Consider the following 24344-nt stretch of genomic DNA (forward strand, 5'->3'; position numbering starts at 1 on the left):
AATTTTTATACGAGGGGTGATCAAAAAGTTCGCGAACTAATTGAATAACTTCCATATAAGAAATAATATTTGGTTTCAGTGTTGATAAAAAATGTCCTCTCAGATTATAATGCACATCAGCCACTGTTCTGCGCATGCGCGAATCACTTGATATTAGCGGTCACGTGACCCCCTTCGTAGCGTTCTGTCACAGAAGCGGAAAGATTTTTCTGGGTTTTATATTTCTTTCCCTGAAAGTTAATTTTTAAAACAAGAATGGTTTATCTGTCAGAAATGGTCAAATCTCGGCAACAGAATGGGTGGATAAGAATATCCTTTCCAAATATAAGCATGGCGACTATTAAAACACAAAACTTCTGTCTCAGGAGAGACGTTTATTCAAGGTGGATAGAGAATGGGTGCTTCCTTTTTATCATATCTAATATGTTTAATATCTAAAGTACACGATATTTTAGGTATTTAATAATTATATAAATGTTCAAATATTCAGCTATTTTTCAAAGTGTAAATTGATGGTCTTTGATAGCAAATTGCTATATTAAAAACACATATCTTTTCAAACTTGCTTTCATCGGGCAAGATGACAAGTATCATTTTTAACCATCTGCCTTCCTACAATAAAACGATCAATCCATTCATTGATTGAATTTATAGGAAGTCATTTCAACTAAGTACAAATTATTATATGCTACGGCAAAGGGGTTTATAAGATATACAATAAATTGTACAGTCGTTTGTTGAACGAGTACGACTGAGACAACCATTTTTCGTCACGAGTGACCTACATAGTGGCGTCATTTACACATTGTGACGTCACAAACAAGGAGCAAAGCTTTATTTAGCATATGCTATTCATAGAAATTGTGTATGGCTATATGTGTACCAAATTTCATTCTAATCTGAATTGTGGTCTTGTAGATATAGAGATAGTTCGCGAACTTTTTGATCACCCCTCGTACACATATTTAATGGTGGATAACCCTTGTATAATAGATATTTTGTGTCATTTTCAAATGAGCTTATGGTCAACCTTGGTGTTGGCATTAGCATACATATAGGCATCCAGGATACATTTGTAAGAGTAAAAGTTTAGGAGCACACCCATTCCCAAGTAACCGTAAGCCGTATCTGAACCAAACTTGCATTGATACTACATTCAGAGATGGGCACTAACTTCAGATTCTGGATTTCATATTTTCTAGAGTTTTTCAAGTTTTCTTGTCCTTTGGATGAGACCATATAAACCAACATCCTGTGTCACAGTAGGCACTGGCACAGAAAAAGATCTCTCACTGCTCCATGGCCCTGAGTGCTGGGTATTAAACAAAATTTGCAGCTCTCCACCAGCAAGTGGTGGCATCGCCGTATGAGTGAAAAATTCTTGAGAGGGAGGTTGAACAAACAATCAATCTCATTTTCTGAGCAGGCCAATTCCCATGGAAACTTCTAAATGATTTCCCCTTAGATTCTAAAAAAATCCCCTGACATAACCCAGTCAGTCCCTGACATTCCCCTGCCTCTCCCTGACATTCCCCTATCAGTTCCTGACATTTTCCTGTCAGTCCCTTAAATTTCCCAGTCTCCTCCTAACATTTCCCCTGTCAGGTCCTTACATTTCCCTGTTTCTCCCTGACATTCCCCAGTAAGTTCCTGACATTTTCCTGTCTCTCCCTGACATTCTCCTGTCAGGTCCTGACAATTCCATGTTTCTCCCTGACATCCCCCAGTCAGTTCCCGACATTTTCCTGTCTCTCCCTGACATTCCCCTGTTAGTCCCTGACATTTTCCTGTCTCTCAGTGATTATTTCTGTCATTCCCTGACATTCTCCTACGATTCCCTGTCATTGTCCCTGACTATCCTGCTATCTCCCTGACATCTACTGGGACTGACAGGGAAATATCTGGGGATTTTTGTGGCATCTATATGGGGAAATTATTATAATAGTGGGAACTGAAAGCCCTTCTTGAAACACACATGCATGGATCTGATGTGTAAAATTATTATGGAAAAATCAAAACACTTTAAAAATGTCCTTTTTAGAAGAGAATAACAAGACCATGATTATATATATGTATACTCAGTATGCAAGATGCATCAAATAGGAAATTTTAAAATTCAATTATGATAAAATTAGTTTCTAGTGGTGGAATGGGTATCAGAGATTCATTGCTGTAAAAATTAACAAATTAGTAACCGACTGTAAAGTGAATATTTTAACTACCTACTGTCAATACAGAGATTCACTGTGAATGTTGACTGGAGTAGCAGAACATGAAATATATATTTCGTATTTGATTTTGATAATTTTTTAAAAAATTTTCTAATCATTAGTTTTATATGATTTAATTTTAATAGGGAGAATAAAATTTTAATTTTCAAAAGAATGAAAACTAGTTTTATTTTAATAAATGGGAATTTTTAAAGCATTTAACATAAATCCTGATGCAAATTACATCAATTTTGTTTCGCACAAGGACAAACTAACATACACTTATAAACTAACACATGCTCAAAATCATGATATTATACCCCATTTAACTCTTTTACGAAGGGATAATAATCTCAAAAACCAATGTGCCATAATATTATGACATTTCAAGCACCCAAATTTAATTCAGATTACTTTTATGCTAATAAAACCACTGGTGCTCAGTAGAGCACAATGAATTGTTTGTTTATCGTTTAACTTCTCTCTCGAGAATTACTCACATGGAGAGGCCACCAATATCCAGTAGATAGCTGTAAATTTATACCTTCAGGGCTATTGAGTAGTAATGTATCTTTTTCGAGTGAACACCTACTGAGACCCACGGCCTATATTAATACGGTCTCATCCAAAGGACCGCTATCCAAATTCCACAGTATATTCAATTATTCATATTGATTTTGTTGTGTGGTTTAAAGTTCAGTTAAGTAAATGACCCATAGGCGCTTTTATATGTATATGGTCATAATATGTGGTCAATATAATAAGGGAATAAAGTGGGGGGGGGAGTCTATTTTAATTTTTAGGGAAAACCTGAAGGGCTTATGTGACTCAGGTGAGCTTTGTGGCCCACTTGTATAAATCATGTGATATAAAGTTTCAAAAAAGTTGATTGAACGCTAACTGACGTTAGTGAATTTACATCCTCTTTAAATGCTTCATTTTTTTTTTCTCGGAAAAGAATCGAGTAGGTGAAGATACCATGCACTTATAAAATGATACAGAATACCACAATATACAATCTATACATTCTTAAGTACCAAGAGTGGATTTAAATCTATTGAAGGACAACAACTCATTGTATTGGAGACACAGAATTAGTGAACAATAAATGTGGCAAAACATGTATAATCCCTGGAACCCTGGATTCGAGAAATTGCACCTCGCGTGGAAAAAATGACATGAATATCTTTGATATAACTAAGTTAACAATTAATTAACTTCAGTTACTATTCAAACAATTGAAATTAACGTAAATAAAAATGTTTAACCCTTTCATGCCGTTATATATATTTTTTCAAAATCGATTTATTACATATAAAATTATTCAATTTTATGAACTGGCTAATATTTTGACTTAAAGCTGCACATGATTCGTAAAAGGAATGTGTCCGCCATATTCGATCGGACTCTCGCTAAGATGAGGACCCCTATACATGTACGAAGAGCAGCTTATTTAGACACAAAACAGTGTATTCAATAGTCATCCGTGTACCTACTAGTACATCACATACCGGAAAACCTAAATAATGAATTGATACAGTGTTAACGTGCATTTAATTTGTGTAGATTTTGCAGGACTGATTATCGGACTGAACGCACCCCGTCCTGAGACATTTTAAAAGAGAGAGAGAGAGAGAGAGAGAGAGAGAGAGAGAGAGAGAGAGAGAGAGAGAGAGAGAATTTGTTTCCTAACTGTTCCCTATTGAGACATCTCATTTTTTGATGGTTTATAGATCTCCTGATTTATTTTTCTTTTGTATTAAAGTATCACATCTAGTATCATGTTTTTTGTTGTTTTTTTTCGCGTAAATTCTTATTTTTATGAAAGGACTTTATTCGGTAATAATCAACCCCCCCCCCCAAATCAAACTTTGACGGAGAAATATTTAAATATTTTCTAAAACAGGGGGATATATGCTGACTTCAAAGCACCGAATATTTTCATCAGCAATGATGTCATATGCTTGACATGATGTCACGAAAATAACGTAAATTTAAAATTTCCATGATTTCTACAGAAAAATATATATATTTAATTTCGTCGTTATTTTAAGTAAAAATCACCGAGCGCAGGTCTGATCAGGGTCAATATTTTGATATAATGTGTAGAATGATAATATCAACGAAATATGTAAATATCATTCCTGAGCAAACTTGCGCTCTATAAATTTTATAGCTAAAATTGTTGAAATTTTGTCCATTTTGTCCTTTTTTCTAAAAAATGATATAAAATCGGACGTGTTTGTGACGTAATAAAACAAAAATAGTCAATAAACTACTTTGAAACTATAGTATGTTCTGTTAATTCATATTTTTCATACAATTTAAGGATATCAACACATTTTTTTTTTTTTTCAAAATCTGACTTTTGTGGGGGCAAATATATGCAATATACCGCATATAGTTCTTTACACCTAAGCTTAATACAGACTCAGTAGTTCCTGCAATAGTTGTATCAGAGTTTACCTTATCATGTGGGGAGAAAAAAATGGGGGTTTATAAGGCGGAAGAGTCTTCAAGAGCAGAAAAAATACGACGGAAGTACACGTGAAGATCAGGGAATGGAAATTGAGATACAATTAAAGATGTTTAAAAATAATAAAAAGCTGAGACATTATCTGTATAACATCTGCCGTCAGTGCCATCTCGGAAGAAACCGAATAAAAGTTTGATCTTCTATTTCCTATTCATCTTTAGTGACAGATGAAAAGGATATATTTTTTAAGAGGAAAGAAGCCGATAAATATGTTAAAAAGTCAAACGAATGCAGCAATTTTAACGCCCTTAATTTAATAAAAATGTTCAAAAAAAAAAAAAAAGAAGAATTATACTCATGTACGAATAACAGATAATGTTCATCACAGAGATCAAACTTCACTGTTTCTAGTAAATGTGTTTTAACCCTTCCCCCCCCCCCCCCCCCCCTCCTCTAAAAGATACAACCATGTAATTATGTGTGTATTAAAGAGAAACTAATCTAAACAAAAATTATGAATCATTTTTCTGTAGATTTTTGTACTAGTGTATATACTTTGAAATAATACACATATTGTATTTCTTTACTTTTCTTAAATACATTTACATGTACATGCATAGCGTTTAAATCAAAATGAGTGATATTCTTACACGCAAATTAAGCATCGACGTCACATAACAAAAATCAGCTCAATATCTGCAAGCGTTAGAAAAATAGTATAGAAAACCAAGCTGGAGAGAATGACAGACAGACGGACGGACGCGGAGGAAACCATGTAGTCCTCCCCCCCCCCGGTTTCACTGGTAGGGGACTAATAACAGAGACTACCGGAATCTTTTTAACATGGTACAATGTATACCATTGTCACCCCCCACCCCCGCCCGAATTTACCATTTCATCGGACATATGTTTGACAGCAGGGAATTTTTTTGATAACTATATATATATGCTTGGAGTCATACTTTTTGCCTTTTTTTGTAACCATTATACTTTGAAATCTTTTTGACTGTAGAATGAGAAAGGCAAAGACAAACACTGCATGCTTACATGGATTATATTTTAAAAAAAAAAACATTGCTAAGATCTACGTTATTTATGAACCACTGAACACTCGAAATCAAAGGAAACGCTGTCCTTGTGAATGTGACACACAAATTACTGACACGGGAACTAGGCCCCGGGTTTTCATGGGGTTAAAATATATAAAATGTTCAAACACTGATGTATACACTTATTTATGCGGTTGTAAATCCCGTTTTTGTAAGCCCTTAAAGTTAAAACCTTTTACAAACAAAGTTGACTGTATTTCACTTCCTTGTGAAAAGTCGTCAAACCAGCCTACCCTTTTTATTGCAGTTTAACATGTTTAATTCCAATTTATTTCAGAGGCAAAGATGTAATCCTTCGTGGTTTTTCCTAATTTGATGTTGTGCTATAACACTGTACACTAATACATGTATCATGTGATCAGATTAAGTGATTCGGATTCCGAATCAAATGACTTAGCGAAGATTGTTCTTGTCGTTGAACCCCAGGCGTACAATTGAAAACAGAGAGAGAGAGAGAGAGAGAGAGAGAGTATAAATGTTATATGAAACATTTGTATTTGAAAGGTACAACTAAGTATTACAAATAAAAGTTGATTACACTCAGGTATCGCGCACTGGAATCGACTGAATTTATGACTCCTAATGTAGATTGCAGAAAATGGTAATTTAAACAGATATTTTTTTTATATAACGTAGGCTTAAATTATGGCCATCATATACATTTACCCTTTGTACACAATCGGGTGCCAAAAATCCACCCTCGGATTGATTTTTAACTACTAGAAAAGAAATGTCAAAAAGAAAAACATGTCACCGTATTATTTCCCATGTGCCATGGTCATAAAGATATGCAATAAATTTTAAAACCACTCCAAAATCAAGTTATGTTAATATACATGTGTAAGTGGAATACTTATGATTGAAACAACCTTGCAAAAAATTGTATGTTTCCAACGATTTGATTTTAATTTGAAGATTGAACTTTAAACAAAACTTAAATACATCTCTCTCTCTCTTCATATATGATTTATATTGTGATATTTACACACAGACGCTTAAGGAATTGATCATTCTCCTAACCGAGTCCGGAAATTCATTAAGTGCTATAACCTTCCTAAGTACACAGGCAGCGACAAGAGTTACTTGTTTTTAGACAGGAAATAAGGAAATTCTGAAAGGGGGGTCTTTTTTGGCGATGATATTTACTTTTGCACTGAAAACCCCTGTTATATCGCTGGAAAAATGTATATTTATAAGTTCACCGGAGCAAGCAGAATTATATTACCTACTCCTAAGATTTCTCCGGATTTTCCTCGAGCTCTTTGTTCAATTATCAGGAAGTAAATACTGAATTTTAAATTTATGTTTACGTATAAAAAAAGTGGTCATCTATTGTTGAATTCCTTTAAATGTTTTCGATTATAACGCTATTTCTATATCTCTGCATGAGTTGAGACACCTAATGCCTCTCATTTAAATATACCTTACTTTCTACGTATATACACCTGGATTCACCCTTATAGCTTGGCAATTCTAGATCGTGTGAATTTAAAACCCCCTTATTAATCTCCGACCGAAAGTATACACAGTGTAACATCTCAAGACCTCTGACGTGGTCAAACTTTAAATGGGCTGGCTGCTAAAACCGCCGTCAATTTTACTTCCTGGATTTTGAAGTGAATCTTTGTCAGTCGTCCCTACATGTACGACATGGGTAGAAGCGCTGTGTGGTTTTACTGTGTCGGTGGAATATTTTTGATTTTACATGTTGCCTATGCTTATGGTAAGATAGTATAATAATTAATTATTATTCAAAGGACAGTCGTCTACATATTCAACTATACATCAAACCCTCTGTATATCTCTCTCTCTTTCATCTCTCTCCCTCTCTCCCTCTATCCCTCTTTCGATCTCGATCGACCAAAAATACATTTTCGTGTCATAACATGTAAAGAACTCTGGTTTCAATTTCTTTATGAAATATTAAAAAAATCATCTGTATACCCATTTATCTGAAAATAAAAAATAATACAGTCATTGGAGCAACATCAATTATATTTTAAAATCTGAAATAGGACCGCTTCTAAAGGTAGAAAATGCCTCGGTGTTCGACGTAATATATTGATGATATTTGTATATTTACAACGGACGGACATACCAGAAAGGCATATTAGTCGTTATCTCAAGTAAACACAGGCGGACCGTGGACATTTAAAGAGATCATTGTCCTGAAGTCTGGGGGCGGATCCAATTTTTTTTCTTTTACCTGCGAACAGGATATGAATATCAAATTTAAAAAAAAAACAAAATATTGTGTTACTGCATATGAAATAAAATAGAAGTTTAGACCCATTCATTGTTATGAATAACTTATCAACTTTTACAAGGAACAGAAAAATTAAGTAAATGGAGTTTTGAGTCTTTCCCACTCATTTTCTGATTTTTTTGTAACATGTCGAAATGTCAATTTTTGTAAAAAAAATAAACAGTGGGGAACACTTAATCATTGATACAACAGGGCTCTGTGTAGCTGTATCAAAGACACAGTTTGTTCTTATCAGTTAAACAGATAATCAATCTTCTATTGACTTCCGTGTTCTTGATAAAAGCCTTAATATCAATAAACGATTATGCGTGTAATTCTGTTGGGAAGAAATGACGATTTCACAGTCTTTAACTTCATTACTTTATAGAATTTATAATTGAAATAATGCACAACTATAACAGAAAGGGGAAGAAATGCCTTTTTTAATTTTGAATGTTTAAGATGCATGTCTATTGAAATTTAAAATCCAGGATTTTGGATATGTGCATGTGGCCATATTATTTACGCTATATTGGTTACCTTTATTTGTATTCATGCAATTGTTTTCGTGTTTTGAATAGTTAAAACATAACTTTAACATCACGTAACAATACGAATACATATCACAAGTACACATGTATTCGACATTTTACCTTAAGTCTTTAAAAGATATTAATTTTCTATTGTCGTGTTTAACTAAACAGAGATGAATATATTCATTTCTATCTAATGAACCCCAAACTTAAGAAAAAAAGAAATCAATGTAGTTTTATATAGAGAACATTTCTGCAAAAGAACAGTTACTTAATAAAACAAGGTGTGCTTGCGAAACAGATGTCCTCGTATTACAGATTATAGTAAGGGTTAAAGTTTCTAGAATTTAGGCTAAACTCCAATTAGGTCAAGAGATAAAAATGTTGTTATCCAAAAAATTAATGTGTAAATGATATACGAGTATCTTTGAAATATGAAATCCAAATTACCAACCTTTTAAACATTTTGGCTAAATATTTAAATTTGTTTAAGGTAGGGCAAACTCAGAGGTCTAGGTTAAAGGGTCAATATTGAAGAACCCCAGGGGAAGGCCTTGTTACACGTGTAAGATAGATACACGTGTTATATAAAAGACATTGCCCTTATTGTTAAAAAAATAAGGCCAAGGCTAAGGTTTGGAAAAATTTGGTAAAAATGGATCAAACCCCATTGTCAAGGCCATTGGTCAAATAAGTTGGTACAGAAAAAGATCTTGCTACAAGGAATACCGTGTGAAATAAGATTGATTAATTCTATGTTGTTTTACGCCCCATTCGAGAAATTTTCACTCATATAAAGACACGTGTCACAATATGTACCGTTGAAGGGCGTCAAATTTTGACCGTCATTCGGCACTTAGTGCCATTGGGCAGTATGGGATCTTTATCGTGCAAACGCCTACCATGACCTGGAGTCCCGGTTTTTAACGTCTCATTCGAAGGATCCGCAACTTTTCACTTCGAAGTACCGAACACTCGGAGGGGAACAGTTTTTACCTTTTTTACCGACTTAGGTCATTCACTTCTGTGATTCAAACACACTTTATGATCACGGAGCGAGTGCGCTACCGATTGAGCTACGTGATGGCGTAAATTAAAATTAGAAAGCTATAACCATACCCACTCAAAGGTTATGAGTAAGGTAAAAGTTTTTGCTGACAGACAGATAGGCAGACAGACAGACAGAAAGGTACACATGGCAAAAACTGTTTACTCCAAATGTTCGATTACGGGGAAATAAAACTAATTTTCAAATCTAGAAATAAGATAAAGTCACATATTACCAACCAGAAAATGCATGTCAACCGAGACTGAAAATTTATGGTTTGGATGGATATGGGGCAATACTGATTACCTCTACTCGCAGTCACGCCTACGTTATGGATCATTAACACTACATTAACATGTATCTAATCAGACGTACATGTATTCGATCTTTTATCTTAATGGGTTGTAAAAGTAAGTCTTTATGGATGTGTTTCCGTTAACAGACACATTATGTACATGTATGCATTCAAATCTAATAATTGTTCTCCCTCCCCACTTATATATGATTCAAATACAGATTTATTTAAAGTGTCATCTTCTTTTTTAAAAGCTAAATTTCAAATTTATGAAATTCATACAATTTCTACAAAAAAAGATAATTTATCTTTTTGAATATGAAATTTTCACGTTTAACCTATATGACGGCAATTATTACTTCGACTGTGCTTTAGTACATGTAACTATAATATATAGAGGGTCATTTCCTTATCCTATCAGAATTTCTATTTAATGTCAAAGGTTTCTCAACCCATATTCTTAGTTTACTCCTGCTAATAAAATGCTTATATGCCAACAAATAAATGATTGCTTCACATATATCTTTTTTAAAATAATATGCTACTCATTTGATACAAGATAATAAATATTTGAATGACTTCCTTGATAATGATAATATGTGTAAAATAAACAGCTTTTAGGGACAAAAAAATGAATTTAAGAAAACATTCGTACCTTGTCCTCTTTTTATGCGCCCAGATCAATAGATCCGGGATGTACATTGTTTTTGTCATGTCTGTCTGTCTGTTTGTCTGCAAACTTTAACCTTCGCCATAACTTTTGAACCGTGGAAAACAGAGACTTCATATTTGCTATCCATACTCCACTAATGAAGCTCTTTTAAATGACACCAAGATCAATGACTTGTGGTCTTTACTGTGATCTATATGCTAAAAATAGCTTTTTTTCGGCAAACTTTAACCTTCGCTGTAACTTTTGAAGCATGAAAGATAGATACTTCATATTTAGCATGCATACTCTAAGATCTTTCAAATGATATCAATATCAATGACCTTGTAACTTTGACTTGAACCTATATGCTAAAATTAGCTTTTTGTCTTGAAACTTTTACCTTCGCCATAACCTTCGAACCATAAACGATAGAGAGAATGTCTACTTCAGTCATTAAGCTCTTTAAAATGACACTAATGTTAATGAACTTGTGACCTTAACGTGACCTATAAGCTAAAATAGCTTTTTTGAACTTTAATCATAATTTTTGAACCATGAGAGATAGAGCTTCATATTTGATATGCATATTCCACTAATCAATTTCTTTCAAATGATACCAAGATCAATGACGTTGTGACCTTGACATTGACATTGACCTTTATGCTAAAAATATTTTATTTCGAACTTTGTTGCCGCCGGGCGCATAGTGTTTCACAAACACATCTTGTTAAAGCTTATTAAGAACTTATTGCACATTTATTACGCAGTCAAGCAACCGGCAATTTGACCTGGCAAAACAAAAAAATCTCGTTTTTACGTACAAAACATTCTGATTAATATATTAATAAAAAAAAAAACCTCTACACATTTTTGGCAATTACGAGTTAAGGAAAATAAGAATTCAATTTACTTATTTTCATTTTTCAAGTTTTCAACATTTTAAATTAGCTTTTGATTAGAACTATAATATCATGATTTATTACTGCTGTTGTTTACAAAAAAAAAAAAAAAAAACAAAAACCAAAAAACAAACTTCAGAACAACACTGACACGTACTGCAGATAATATATTCAGAAAAAAAAATATTTTTGCATTTTCTTTTCTGAAAACACTCCAAAATAATTAAACCGCGGATGTGAAATCCTCATATTAAGATGATACTCGAAATAAAAAAAAATATGTTCACTTCAACAATTAGCTTTTCATTGCATTAAAAAAATATGAATTCGGTAAAGACACGATATTATAGAAATTAAAAACACTTCCTTTATTTGCAATTTAAACACTTGTGAATGAGTAAAAATTGCTCTTCTTTTGAGAGGTACAATTTGAAAAAAATTGAAAGATAAAATTAACATCCGTTTACTTCCTAGATTTGTACAAAATTACGAAATTAAGCAGCCGTAACGGAAGATGTAGTTTTACAGAGAGAAAAGTTATGATGACGCCATGTTAAAAAACAAAAATATTTGGCTGCCCTCTCCCGACTCGGTCTTTAAATATTTTTTTAAAAGTTCTCTTTTCCTGAGTATTTAAAAAATAATTTTTTTTTTAAAAATGCAATGAAAAGCTGATTGTTGATTCAGAAGTGAAAATTGGGGTTAAAGAGTTTTGAGTCTAGCCAGTTTTAGCTCACCGGAGCCGAAGGCTCAAGTGAGCTTTTCTGATCAAAATTTTTCCGTTGTCTGTCGTTGTCGTTGATGTCGTAAACTTTTCACATTTTCATCTTCATTTCAAGAACCACTGGGCCAATTTTAACCAAACTTGCCACAAAGTATCCTTGGGTGAAGGGAATTCAAGTTTGTTTAAATAAAGGGCCAAGCCCTCTTCCAAGGGGAGATAATTATGAATTAATGAAAAATTAATGGCAAATTTTAAAAGTCTTCTCTAGAACTATTAGGCCAGGAAAGATGAAACTTATGTGAAAACATTCTCAGATAGTGTAGATTTAAGTTTGTTCAAATCATGACCACAATGGACGATTAAAGTTTTCCATATGAATGAATAGATCGGAATTTTTAAAAACTTTTCTTTTTAATAACCACAAAGCCATTATTGGTCACATCTTGTTGTAACAATTGTTACAACGCGAAATGTAATAACAACGCGAAATGTAATAAACATGAATTATTACATTTTGCGTTATTACATTTTGCGTTGAAATCAACGCAGAATGTAATAACGCAAAATGTAACAACACACTTTTGAGGATTAGTACATTTCGCGTTATTACATTTTGCGTCGAGATCAACGCAATATGTAATAACGCAAAATGTAATGACACGGTTTTTGGATTATTACATTTTGCGTTGTTACATTTCGCGTCGAGATGAAGCAAAAAGCAAGAACGCAAAATGTAATAACACACTCTTTGGTCAGCCAGATTGAGTACAATTTTTAATAGAGTAGTGGCCGATGAAGAAAAAATAGAACAAAAAGGGAAAAAAACAGATATAGATCTATGCGATTTCTTACGATTAATGAATTTCATAATATATTGATTTAATAAGCTACATGTATTTAAAATCAGTCTAATAAATGTATTCAAATAATAGGTGTTGCAAATTAGAAACACGCGTTTGTAGATGGGATTGTTGGGGTATTGACCAGTGAACTTTTGTTTTTTTTTTATATAGACAAATGCAATGAATCTAAAAGAAAACCTATTTATTTGTACTAGCTGGTGTAAATATATATCGGAAGGGGTTTATTGACAATTGTGATACCATACTGTTCCATGCAAATCAACAGCATTGCAGACATCCAAAAACACACCCCCTCTCTTTCTCTCCATCTTATAATATAAACAGTATGACATTTAACTCTGGACACGACATAGTCCAGACTTTTTACTACCATTTCTAATTATGATATCAAAAATATTTTTATATCACTTGGTGGGATTTCTTAGCAGTATTTCAGGGTCCCATGTTGAACTCACAAACACCTCCACTTCTAAAGATATGAAGTCCTAAAACTCAGAATCCCATGGGAGAATGGTGAGATTTTCAGTCCCACTAACTATCCCACCATTCTCCCATGGGAGAAAAAATGTCAGATGGGATATTTTTTCCTGTGGGATTTTTTCTCCCACTAATTTGTTCAAATGGGTAAATCCCACGGATATTAACAATGAATTATTTTCACCAATACGTTGTTATATTGGGAATATATTCTATATATCATGATGAGGTATTTGTCATTGTCATAATTTATGGGATATATTCCATGTTTCACAATAAATGGGAGATATAGTTAGATTGTCAATATCTGTGGGATTTATCCCATTTTTTTTGTAAAACGCAATCAAAAAAAATAATTGTATTTTGTTTTATTTCATATTGTATTATTAAATTTTGCGTTGTCTTCAGTGCAAAAATAAAATAACGCAAAATGTAACAACGAAAAAGCACATTATTACATTTTGCGTTGATCTCGACGCAAAATGTTATAACGCAAAATGTAACAATCTAAAAATTGTGTTATTGCATTTTGCGTTATTACATTTTGCGATGATCTCCACGCAAAATGTAATAACGCAAAACTTAATAATCTAGGGTTATTACATTTCGCGTTGTTATTACATTTTGCGTTGTAACAAAGCATCCTCACGTAGTGTTGATTCAATTTTGTTCAAGCCATGAACGGGAAGTAGGGGTTGGGTAAGGTGGTACACAATTGGGAATCAAAGTTATGCTGAGCAAACCAAGATTTTTTTCCCCAAGCACAGAAAAGCCATGTTTAATCATATAGATATGGAGGCTTTCTCAGATAGTATAAAGTCATACTGGTTCAAATGAGGGCTGGTAGTTTAAAATTCCAGACCCCCCCCACTTATGTAAACTTCTCAATACTGCAATAATGAAGTGATTTCTGCTTTATTTCCTAGCCAGTGTGCTCAGGTGAGCGATGTGGCCCATGGGCCTCTTGTTAGCCAATCTGTTTAGAGTAGGACTGTATCAATGTATCGAATATTCAATACGTATCGATATTTAAGAATGTATCGTATCGAAAAAATAGCTTCCAATACGTATCAGGAAGAAAGTTTTTCTAATATTTTGTTATAAAGTTGGGAATTTCAGTTACCAAAGAATACTTTAAACTGTTTTGAATGAAAACTGGTCAATAATGAAATAATCATTAAGGAGATACATCTTAAGTACTATTACAAAATACATAAAATTATATTTTTAAAATGTTATGTTCGACTCGTCCAGTTTTTATCAAATTTATGCATTAAATATCATGAACATAACATTTTTTGATTTGCTCGATAAATAATCCAATATGTCACGCATCACTTTAAAAATATTATATCGATTTTGCTCAATACATAGCCCTAATCGGGAGAGGGAAACCAACAAAACAAAATCAAAATTTGCTTTTGAAACATGGATGCCCCTTATGTCAGACATAAGTTAACACTAAGGTCTACATTGTGCTCCTTGCCCACTTATATATTATTCAAAAAGTCATACAGATTTAAAGTGTCAAGCTAGAATACGGTTACTTTAAAAATCTTATATACTCTAGAAATAACACGTTAGTAAGAGAAATCTTTTATTAATTAAAGGGAGACAAATAACATGAAAAATATTTGAGTGACTATATTAGAATGTCATTTTTCCATCAGAATTTCAATTTAATTAATGTAATGGACCTCCTGGTCTCTATGCTTAGTTTCATTTCCATTGCAATATACCCAAAAATAATTGACGAATTTATGAATATCTTATATTCATTTTTGATAAAGAATAATAAATATTTCAATTACTTCAATGATAATGATAAAATACATGTATGTGAAATAAACAGCTATTATCAACAAAAAATGAAGAACAAATCGCGCACCCTACCCTAAATGCATGAACAAATTAACACATTTTGGGCAATAACAAGTTAAAGAATGTTAGAATTCATTTTTTCAAATTTTTAATTCATTTAAATTAAAACATCAATGTACAATATAAGAACTATGATGTCATAATTTATTTCTGCTGATATTATATTCAAAAAACAAGTAACTTCAGAACAACATCGCCATGTACTGCAGATATCACATTAAAAAATATAAAGTTTGGCATTTTCTTTCCTAAAACGCACTCCATGATAATGAAACTGCAGATGTGAAAATCATCGTATTAAGATGATACCCGGAATAAAAAAAGAAAAGTAATTTTCACTTTAACAATTAGCTATTCGTTACATCCTCATTAAAAAAAGCAATATATGAATTCGATAAAGATAAGATTCGACAGATATTGAAAAACACTTCTATTTGAAAATAAAAAAAAATGTGAATACGTAAAGATTGCTCTTCTTTTAAGTGTCACAGATTTGAATAAATGGAAGATAAAAAAAGATAACATCCGTTTACTTCCTAGATTCATGCAAAATTTTGCAATCAAGCAGCTGAAAAGGAAGAATTTGACCAAAACAACAAATATAGTTTTTAAATTACATAAAATTCTTATGGATATATTCATGAACACGCATTATAGTAAGATAAGATTTGCTGCAGCTAAGTACCTACTCGTGCGGAAGCCCATTTAGGGCCTTTCACCAAATACCTTTGAATTTGTAATGACGAATTATTGAATTTGTGATTAAATTGCCTTAAATCGCTTTCACATACTCGTTCGAAAACCGGATTAAAACACTTCCCGTAATACAAACAATACAGGAAATGCTTAAGATTCATCTTATCATTTACTGCCTTAAAAAATCACTGTAAACGTATTATATCTGACTATGTATTCATTAAGTGGCTTCAGAGGAACGCAGTAACTGCTAAATCAATTACAAATATAGATGCCTTGCACATATATACATAAAAAGAATATGAAACAAGATGTGTTTGTGACACACTATGTGCCCGGTGGTAATATTGGACCATTTCAAAGAATTAAATTAGTAAACTATGCATACAAAATATGAAGTCTCAGTCTCATATGGTTAAAAAGTTATGGCGAAAGTTAGAAAAAGATATTTTTAGCATATAGTTCAAGGTCAAGGTAACAAGAACATTGACCTTGATGTCATTAAAAAAGCTTAATTAGTGGAGCGTGCATACTAAATATGAAGTCTCTATCTCTCATGCTTCAAAAGTTATGTCGAAAGTCCGAAAATGATATTAAATTTTAGCATACAGGTCACAGTCAAAGTCACAAGGTCATTGACCTCGATGTCGTTTGAAAGAACTTAATAAGTAATAATTATCAATTAATATGGATACCAATTATGAAGTCTCTTTCTCTCATGGTTCAAAAGTTCAAAATGGCAAAGGTTAAAGTAGACAGCAGGCACACAAACAGACAAATAATACATTTACAGAACATGTTTTGTTGATGTATTTGTTATGATATGCCATTAAATTCTACCCGTACATAGAATACTTAATCCTTTTTAAATATCGTATCAATGAAAAGTACTGACCTTTCTCATTTCATAAATCATTATCCTAAGCGAATTTTACAATCATAATAACCTGAACACTCCAAATTAATTTGAAAGCTTTATTTGCTTTGAATCAAATGTGTACAAGATCTCACAAAAATTAAAACGATCACGCTTCTAATACGTCTTATGTATTCTTTTCCACGGATCCTGATATCAGAGAACAAAAAAAGAAGGTTAAATAATAACAACATATTTGTTGAAGACAAAATCAACATCCGTTTACTTCCAAGATTTATACAAAATTATGAAATTAAGCAGATGTGACGGAAGATGTAGTTTTACAGAGAAAAAAATTATGATGAGGCCATGTTTAAAAAAATGTTTGGCTGCCGTCTCCCGACTCGATCTGTAAATATTTGGTAGGTAGGTAGTTAAGAATTTTTGAAAAAAAAATTCTTTTTTCCCGAGTATTTAAAAAATAATTTCTTATCGGGGTTAAAAGAGGATTGATACTAACCAATTTTAGTCATTCTGTCTAGAGAGGGCAACCAAACTATTACAAGAAATAAATTGTTCTTATGAAACACTGATGATTATGTATGCCAGATTATGACGAGGTCTACAAATTAAAAAAATGGTACCCCAACAAATAAATGTGTCAATGATTTTTTTTTTTTTTAAATAATCGAAAGGAAGAAAATCGAACGTCAAGGCAAAAACATCAAAATTATGTACCCCGGACGAAGGCCTTGTTATAAAACATATACACTTAAAATATAAATTCTATTGTGTCCTTAATGTTAAAAAAATTATGGCCAATGTTAAATATTTTTTTGCAACAGTGGATCAAACTTTATGGTCAAGGTCAATATGTCAAATCTATGAGCACCCAATGAGGTGTTGCCACAAGGAATACATGTATCATGTGAAATAAAATTGATTGTATGTTGTTAACGTCCATTTCGAGAATCTTCACTCACACGGAGAATTCACATTAGTTTTTTACTTAGCACTTAAGACCATTGCGCATTGAGAGTTGTTTATTCTGTCAACGCCTACCGTGACACAGGAGCTCGGTGTTTAAGGTCTCATCCAAAGGCTTCACATTTCTACTTTAAAGCGCATAGAGAATGAACAGTATTTCTTGATCGATCTGCCTCATCTCTGATTCAAACACACGACCTTCCGATAACGGAGCAAGCGCTCTTTCGACTGAGCTATTGTGAGGTAGGGAAATTAAATAGCAATAGCCCAATCCACGCGAAAGTTAAGAGCAAGTCAAGTTTAAACTATGTATACAATGAATTTTCGAATACGGGGCCATCAAATTCATACTCTATTCTAGAAATAAGGTAAATTTTTCACATATTATCACATGACGTTTGCTTTACTTTAATATTTTCCCTTTCTGCTTGTCAAGGACTTTGTAGTAGTTTAAAGTGCCCCCACCCCCTTTACAATTACAAGGTATAGAAAAAAGGTTGCTCTCTACTGAAACAGCTTCGTACGGGCCTGAAGGAACAAGGAAATATATGCCGACTGGGACTAAAAATGTGCAGTTTAGATGGATATGGGGCAATACTAATTACATGCACCATCACCCGCAGTCACACCTACGTTATGAATCATTAGTGCACTGTATGTAATCAAATTTCATAAGTATGATCTCTGCAGTTTTTCATTTTCTTGACTTAAACACTCCATGATAAAAATCCTCTTATTAAGATGGCACTCGAAATTAAAAAAAAAAATATGATTTTCACTTCATCAACTTTCTTTTTATTATATATCAGTTTATGAATTCGGTAGCGTTAATACAAAATTTATTACACATTTAAAACACTTTTATTCTTCTATTTGAAAATAAAACATTTGTGAATGAGTAAGAATTGCTCTTCTTTTGGGAGTCAAGGATTTGAATAAATGGAAGATAAAAATTATCATTCGTTTACTTCCTAGATTTATGCAAAATTACAAAATTAAGCAGCTGGAAAGGAAGAATTCACTGCCTGTTTATATCCGAACTAGAAAACTGACCAGTCAGCAAGGGCCCCGCTGAGGGGTTGAGATATAAGGTTGGAGCTCATTGAATGAGAGTTTTACTTGATTACATTTAAAAAAAAAAATATATGAAGATTATAGGTAACAACTGTATTTTTTAAATTTTCAAGATAATTCCTGAATGTCCCAAAACCATTTATATACCGGTAGAAACCTTGCATTTACATAAAACAGGAAAAACCTCATATCTTATTAAAAAAAACTAAATTAAATGTGTATTTAAAAAAGATTTAAGCAGGTGTTTTATAGAATGCAAACCTTCAATTAATGCAAATATCACCTATAGGGTTGACCTCAACTTCAAAACAAACATCAGTTGAAGACAAAGGTCTTCATTAATCTTCATGTGACAGATAAAGATAAGCCTCTAAATTTTCTGCAGCGGGCTAGATAATTAATCCCAGGGAATTAATTGTACTGCTTTCTCATCCTTTTCTTCTAAATTTACAGTAAAAACTTTTTTTTAGCTCTGACATAATGGGCTTATTATCTGATTACCTGTTAAAATGAACAACATTAAGGCATCAAAAAAAAAAAATAATAAATAAATAAATAAAATGAATAAATAATTTAAAAAATAAAAAAGTAATAATAAAAAATTGATATCTAAACATATATTTCAGAATTCAATAAAGGATGAGGTGACTTGCGGCCCCCGGTTTGACAAAAAATTAAATGTCCAAATTTAACTATATGAAGAACAATTTTTAACAAAAATAGAAACGTGATTTGAAAGACATAGATCTTTTATTTGGGTAGGGGTATTATGTTTACATCCAATTACCATTGCATTTTAACCCCTCCACAAGGGAATTAAGCCCTTAAAATATCAGACCTGCCTACCCTTCCGCTTTTGGCGTAATTCTTCCGCTTTTTACCACAAAATTACGCTATTACGCCACTTATATTAATTTTACGCTTTTGATATTTTGACTCCAAATTCCACAGATAAAAGGTCTCCATGCATTTATTTCCAAGAACGTGAAAAAGGAGGGTTGTCATGGCGGCTACCATATACATTCGAGGTAGTTTTTCCGCTAGTCGGAAAGGCCCGAGAAGTTGCGATTGGCCATATATGCTGTACATTACATTTAGCATTTTATTGACATACACAAGATTCGCTGAATCTCAATATCTAATTGTTCAAAAGACGAAGAAAACTTCTCCTGGCATAAACATTACAGGAAATGCTTAAATCTCACATTTTTCGAGATTCCACGTTCCAAGAAACTTGGACATTTAAAGGCATGGATCGTTCTCCTTAAAACACAAGTCACATATAAAAAAAAACGACCAACGGCCGGTGTAACGTTGAATTTTAACCCGGGTTAAAAATTGACCCGGGGGTCATTTTTCAACGTTGAATACTGAGACCAAAGTTGTTGAATTTAGACCCTAATCCGTTGAAAACTGAGCCGAGTCGTGGAATTTTGATCACGAAACCGGTTCAAAATTCAACAGCATAAAAACACATATTATGATTAGGTTTTCACAACTGTGATTTCATTCATAGGTATGAGAACCCGTTTTGGTATTTACTGCCAAAAGTAATATCACCTATTCGAATAAGTGATATCACCTGTCCAATAGGTGATATCACGTATTTCATTTGAATTGGTGATATCAACAATTCGAAAAGGTGGTATCACTTATTCGAATTGGTGATATCGCCTATTCGATTGGGTGATATCTCATTTTCACTTCGATCAGGTGCTATCACTTATTCGAAAAAATGATTTCACCTATTCAAACTTAATTGGTGATATCAAATTTTGAATAGCTGATATCATTTATTCGAATAGGTGACACCATCTTTTCAATTTATTCATGTCAGAAATAAGAACGGTTCCAAAAGCTGTTCCCTAATTTTTATTCACTCATCATTCTAGGAGAGAATGGATTAGAGTTTCGCTATTGATTTTAAGCATTTGTAGTTTTTTTTGCTTATAAATTAATTTATTTCACTTATATATCATGTATACAACAAGAAAATCGTAGAAAACGCATCAAAACTGGGTAGTTCGAATTTTCTTGGTTCCAATGGTAATCTATATATTATAGGGAACATTCATTATTAAATGTTTTAAGAAACTCAAATTGATAATACCCCGGTATCATCTTTCGAATAGGTGATACCACTTATTTAAATAGGTGATCGAACCTATTTAGCACCAAAAGGTGATATCACCTATTCATTTCCAATAGGTGATATCACCTATTCGAATAGGTGATATCACATATTCAATATGTGATATCACCAATTCAAATAGGTGATATCTATGAATCACCGTTTTGGTATTTACTGGCAAAAACTGATATCATCTATTTCGAATAGGCGAATTCGAATAGGTGATATCACCTATTCATTTTCAATAGGTGATATCACCTATTCGAAAAGTTGATGTCACCTATTCAAACTCTGAATAGGTGATATCACCTATTCGAATAGCTGATATCACATTTTGGCAATAAATACTAAAACGGCGCCCAATAGATATCACCTTTTGGAATAAGTGATATAAGCTAATATTATTTTAATCTTTTATTCTAAGCTCTCTGATTGGCTCAAACACATGTGATCACATGATTTAGTATATAACAGCATAAAGGCTTGAGTTACTATTTATAGAATCTGAAATGCATATTGACTTCATGTTTTTTTCTTGTGATCATATGCTATATTGCAGGCGTCCTTTTAGAACATTTCATTAAAGTGAGTGACACCCCCTACCTGGTTTTCTCATAGAACAAGTGTTAAAACGGAGATAATTTTCTGTAAAACAGAAAGAGTATTGATTTCTCAATTAAAGATAATACAGAGAATGACTTGATGTTTCTGAAAAAAAAAAATTACTACAACTTGTAATGATATTTTTTAATGTTCCGTAATTGATGAGAGGTAACAATGCCTTGAAGTCTTGAATTATGATCTTTATTTCAAAACATATTGGATATCTTTGTCAAAAATTGACACAAGACATAATCAAATAAATAAATTAGTATTCTGAATAACTAAATCATCTATAATTACTCCATCAATGTATAAAACGAAACACATTTATCTTCAAGACTTAGAGACTAGGGATCAGCTGTTGCTGTTTAATATTAGTCTCTAAGTCTTGAAGAGAGAAAACTTGTGCCTTATTCTCATTATTTTCAAAAATTTTGTGTTGTCTATGTACAAAAAATATAACAAATGTAGCCTTTTTCGGTAAATCCATAGATATTTCGACTTTACAGAAAAGCATATTTACCTAGCACGAAGTAGTGCTAGGTCGATATGCTTTTCTGTGAAGTCTATATATCTATGGATCGACCTCATCAACGGGATATATTTAAACATTGTATATTCAAATAGGTGATATCACTTTTTGGTAGTAAATGCCAACACGTACTCATACATAGACGTCGGGAACGGGGAGCAGAATCAGAATATATTTAAAAACTAGAGCCGAGCTCGTTGCAAAGCAACGAGTAGGTCTTCCGTTGGAGCTGTGGAAAGGAAGTACAGACCTTGGGTCAAGGTCACTGCACTTTCTTATGTCAACAACCTTTCTTCCCGGCATGAGCCTCCAGTGAATTTTAATTATAAAGTTATGCTTAAACATTTTTTCTTTGCCAGTGACCTTGATTTGCCAGAATGACATTTGATCAGGGTCATGACAAAACCTCCAATCATAAGTAATCTATTTTTCAAGTAAGAGCCTCCAATGATTTTCATTTACTAATTCATAGCGTAGTAAAGGAAATATTTCTTCTGTCAGTGACCTTGATCTTAACAGAATAACATTGGCTCTGTGTCAAGACAAACACCTTTTAGTGATTATAGAAGTTCATAACCCTGACAGGAATTTTACAACTTTTCTGTCATTGGCCAATGAAGATGTTTGAAATTTGCATTATCTCGCACCATTTTGTCACAGGTCAGAAAAACAACATTGAGGTATTTTAAAACATCACCGGATATTAATATTCAAACAACATGGAGTTTCTATTTATGAAAGATAGATGGGGTTGAAAGTCCTTTCCATTATACGTATTTTAGGTAATAGCTTTACTTTCAATAAAATTAAACTCAAAAGTCCACAAAGAAACTATCTTTCCTCATTTATTTCAAAGTTTGGGTAAAGGGGGTGAGGAGCATGGGGATGTCATGATGTATACGTAGTAATATATTCGAGGTTATTATTCCGTTAGACAGGAAGACCCGAGGAGTTGTGATTTGCTGATCATGATCTAAAACACGTTGACAAACCGAAACCACATGGTTTTATACACGTTATTCAATCAATTTATTCATAATTATTTTCCTTGAAGGAGGAATGCATGGATAAAGGATTAAAAAAAATTCCCGATGTACATTAGCATCCGTGCATGGACTTCATTTTAGTACTACATAATGAAATTGTGCTTGAAGTTCAATAAAATCATCAAATAAATTAAATTTAAATAGGAAAGGGAGATTATGTTTAATAGAATAAAAATTAGACAATACTTGATACAGGGACTCGCTGGTAAAAACATGAATGTACTTGAATAAAATGCCTCTCACTCGCTTTCTCTCGTACGCGTATTTTTTAAACCAAGGAAAGTAATTTGCGCTAGATATAAGTTCATCATTTTAAAGAAAATACTGAGTTATATACGGTAAACGATACAAATGGTTTGACTTTGGTGCCGGTTATGATTTTAACAGTTTAATTTAGGTTGTAAAAACGTTTAATTACATGATAAGTCTGTAATATTCAGATAAGATTGTTACCCCGGTATATAAGTTCTTAAATTTTTGATTCTGGACATATGCGGGTTTATTACTACTTGAATGTACATTGTATAACCTGCTACTGCTATTTAATCACGGAACAAAATAACAATGTTAGCACACTATACTAATCATTTATACGGGTTTTGAATAAATTATAAAACAAATCAAGTTCATTGCTTTAAAATCATTATTTCTTGAACTTTACTGTAAAACCTGTAATATAAATTAATAGACAGTGTGCAGCACAGAAGTCACTTATGAAGTTTACACGTCCCGGTGTTACTTATCGATGTTTAGTCCATTTCATTGAGTATAATTCTATCCTTACGAAAATTGGTTTAGCCATGGTTAATATATGTGATGAATAAAAATGTGTTTCGGAAAACGTGTGTTGAAAACAGATTTATTTGTGTGTGAAAAGAGCAAAGCTTGTGCATTTTAATAAATATTGGTTGAAGTAAAGTAACTGCATATCGCCAGTCCTTGCGCTATGAATCGTCAAATTACACATAGATCTAACGAATATTTAAGAATTGAAGACTGATTAATGT

At 32.7% G+C, this 24344-nt stretch overlaps 1 protein-coding gene across 7 annotated transcripts in view; it reads left to right on the plus strand.

Annotated features, from left to right (window-relative positions):
• Window positions 1-7044: 7044 nt before the first annotated feature.
• The window catches only part of LOC134269336 (receptor-type tyrosine-protein phosphatase alpha-like), a 119009-nt gene continuing 101709 nt past the window's right edge, over window positions 7045-24344 (plus strand). For 3 of the 7 annotated variants that reach the window (XM_062751536.1, XM_062751535.1, XM_062751537.1), the window contains exon 1: window positions 7047-7518. In XM_062751536.1, coding sequence (XP_062607520.1) covers window positions 7437-7518 — 82 coding nt within the window. In that variant the 5' untranslated portion in view covers window positions 7047-7436. Of the gene's footprint in view, window positions 7519-24344 lie in introns of all 7 variants that reach the window. The other 4 variants (XM_062751531.1, XM_062751534.1, XM_062751533.1 and 1 more) reach the window with 4 other exon arrangements.

The sequence above is a fragment of the Saccostrea cucullata genome, unplaced genomic scaffold, assembly GCF_032062105.1.
Source record: "Saccostrea cucullata isolate Sc308-1 unplaced genomic scaffold, CSIRO_AGI_Scuc_v1 ctg770, whole genome shotgun sequence".
Classification (NCBI taxonomy): domain Eukaryota; kingdom Metazoa; phylum Mollusca; class Bivalvia; order Ostreida; family Ostreidae; genus Saccostrea; species Saccostrea cuccullata.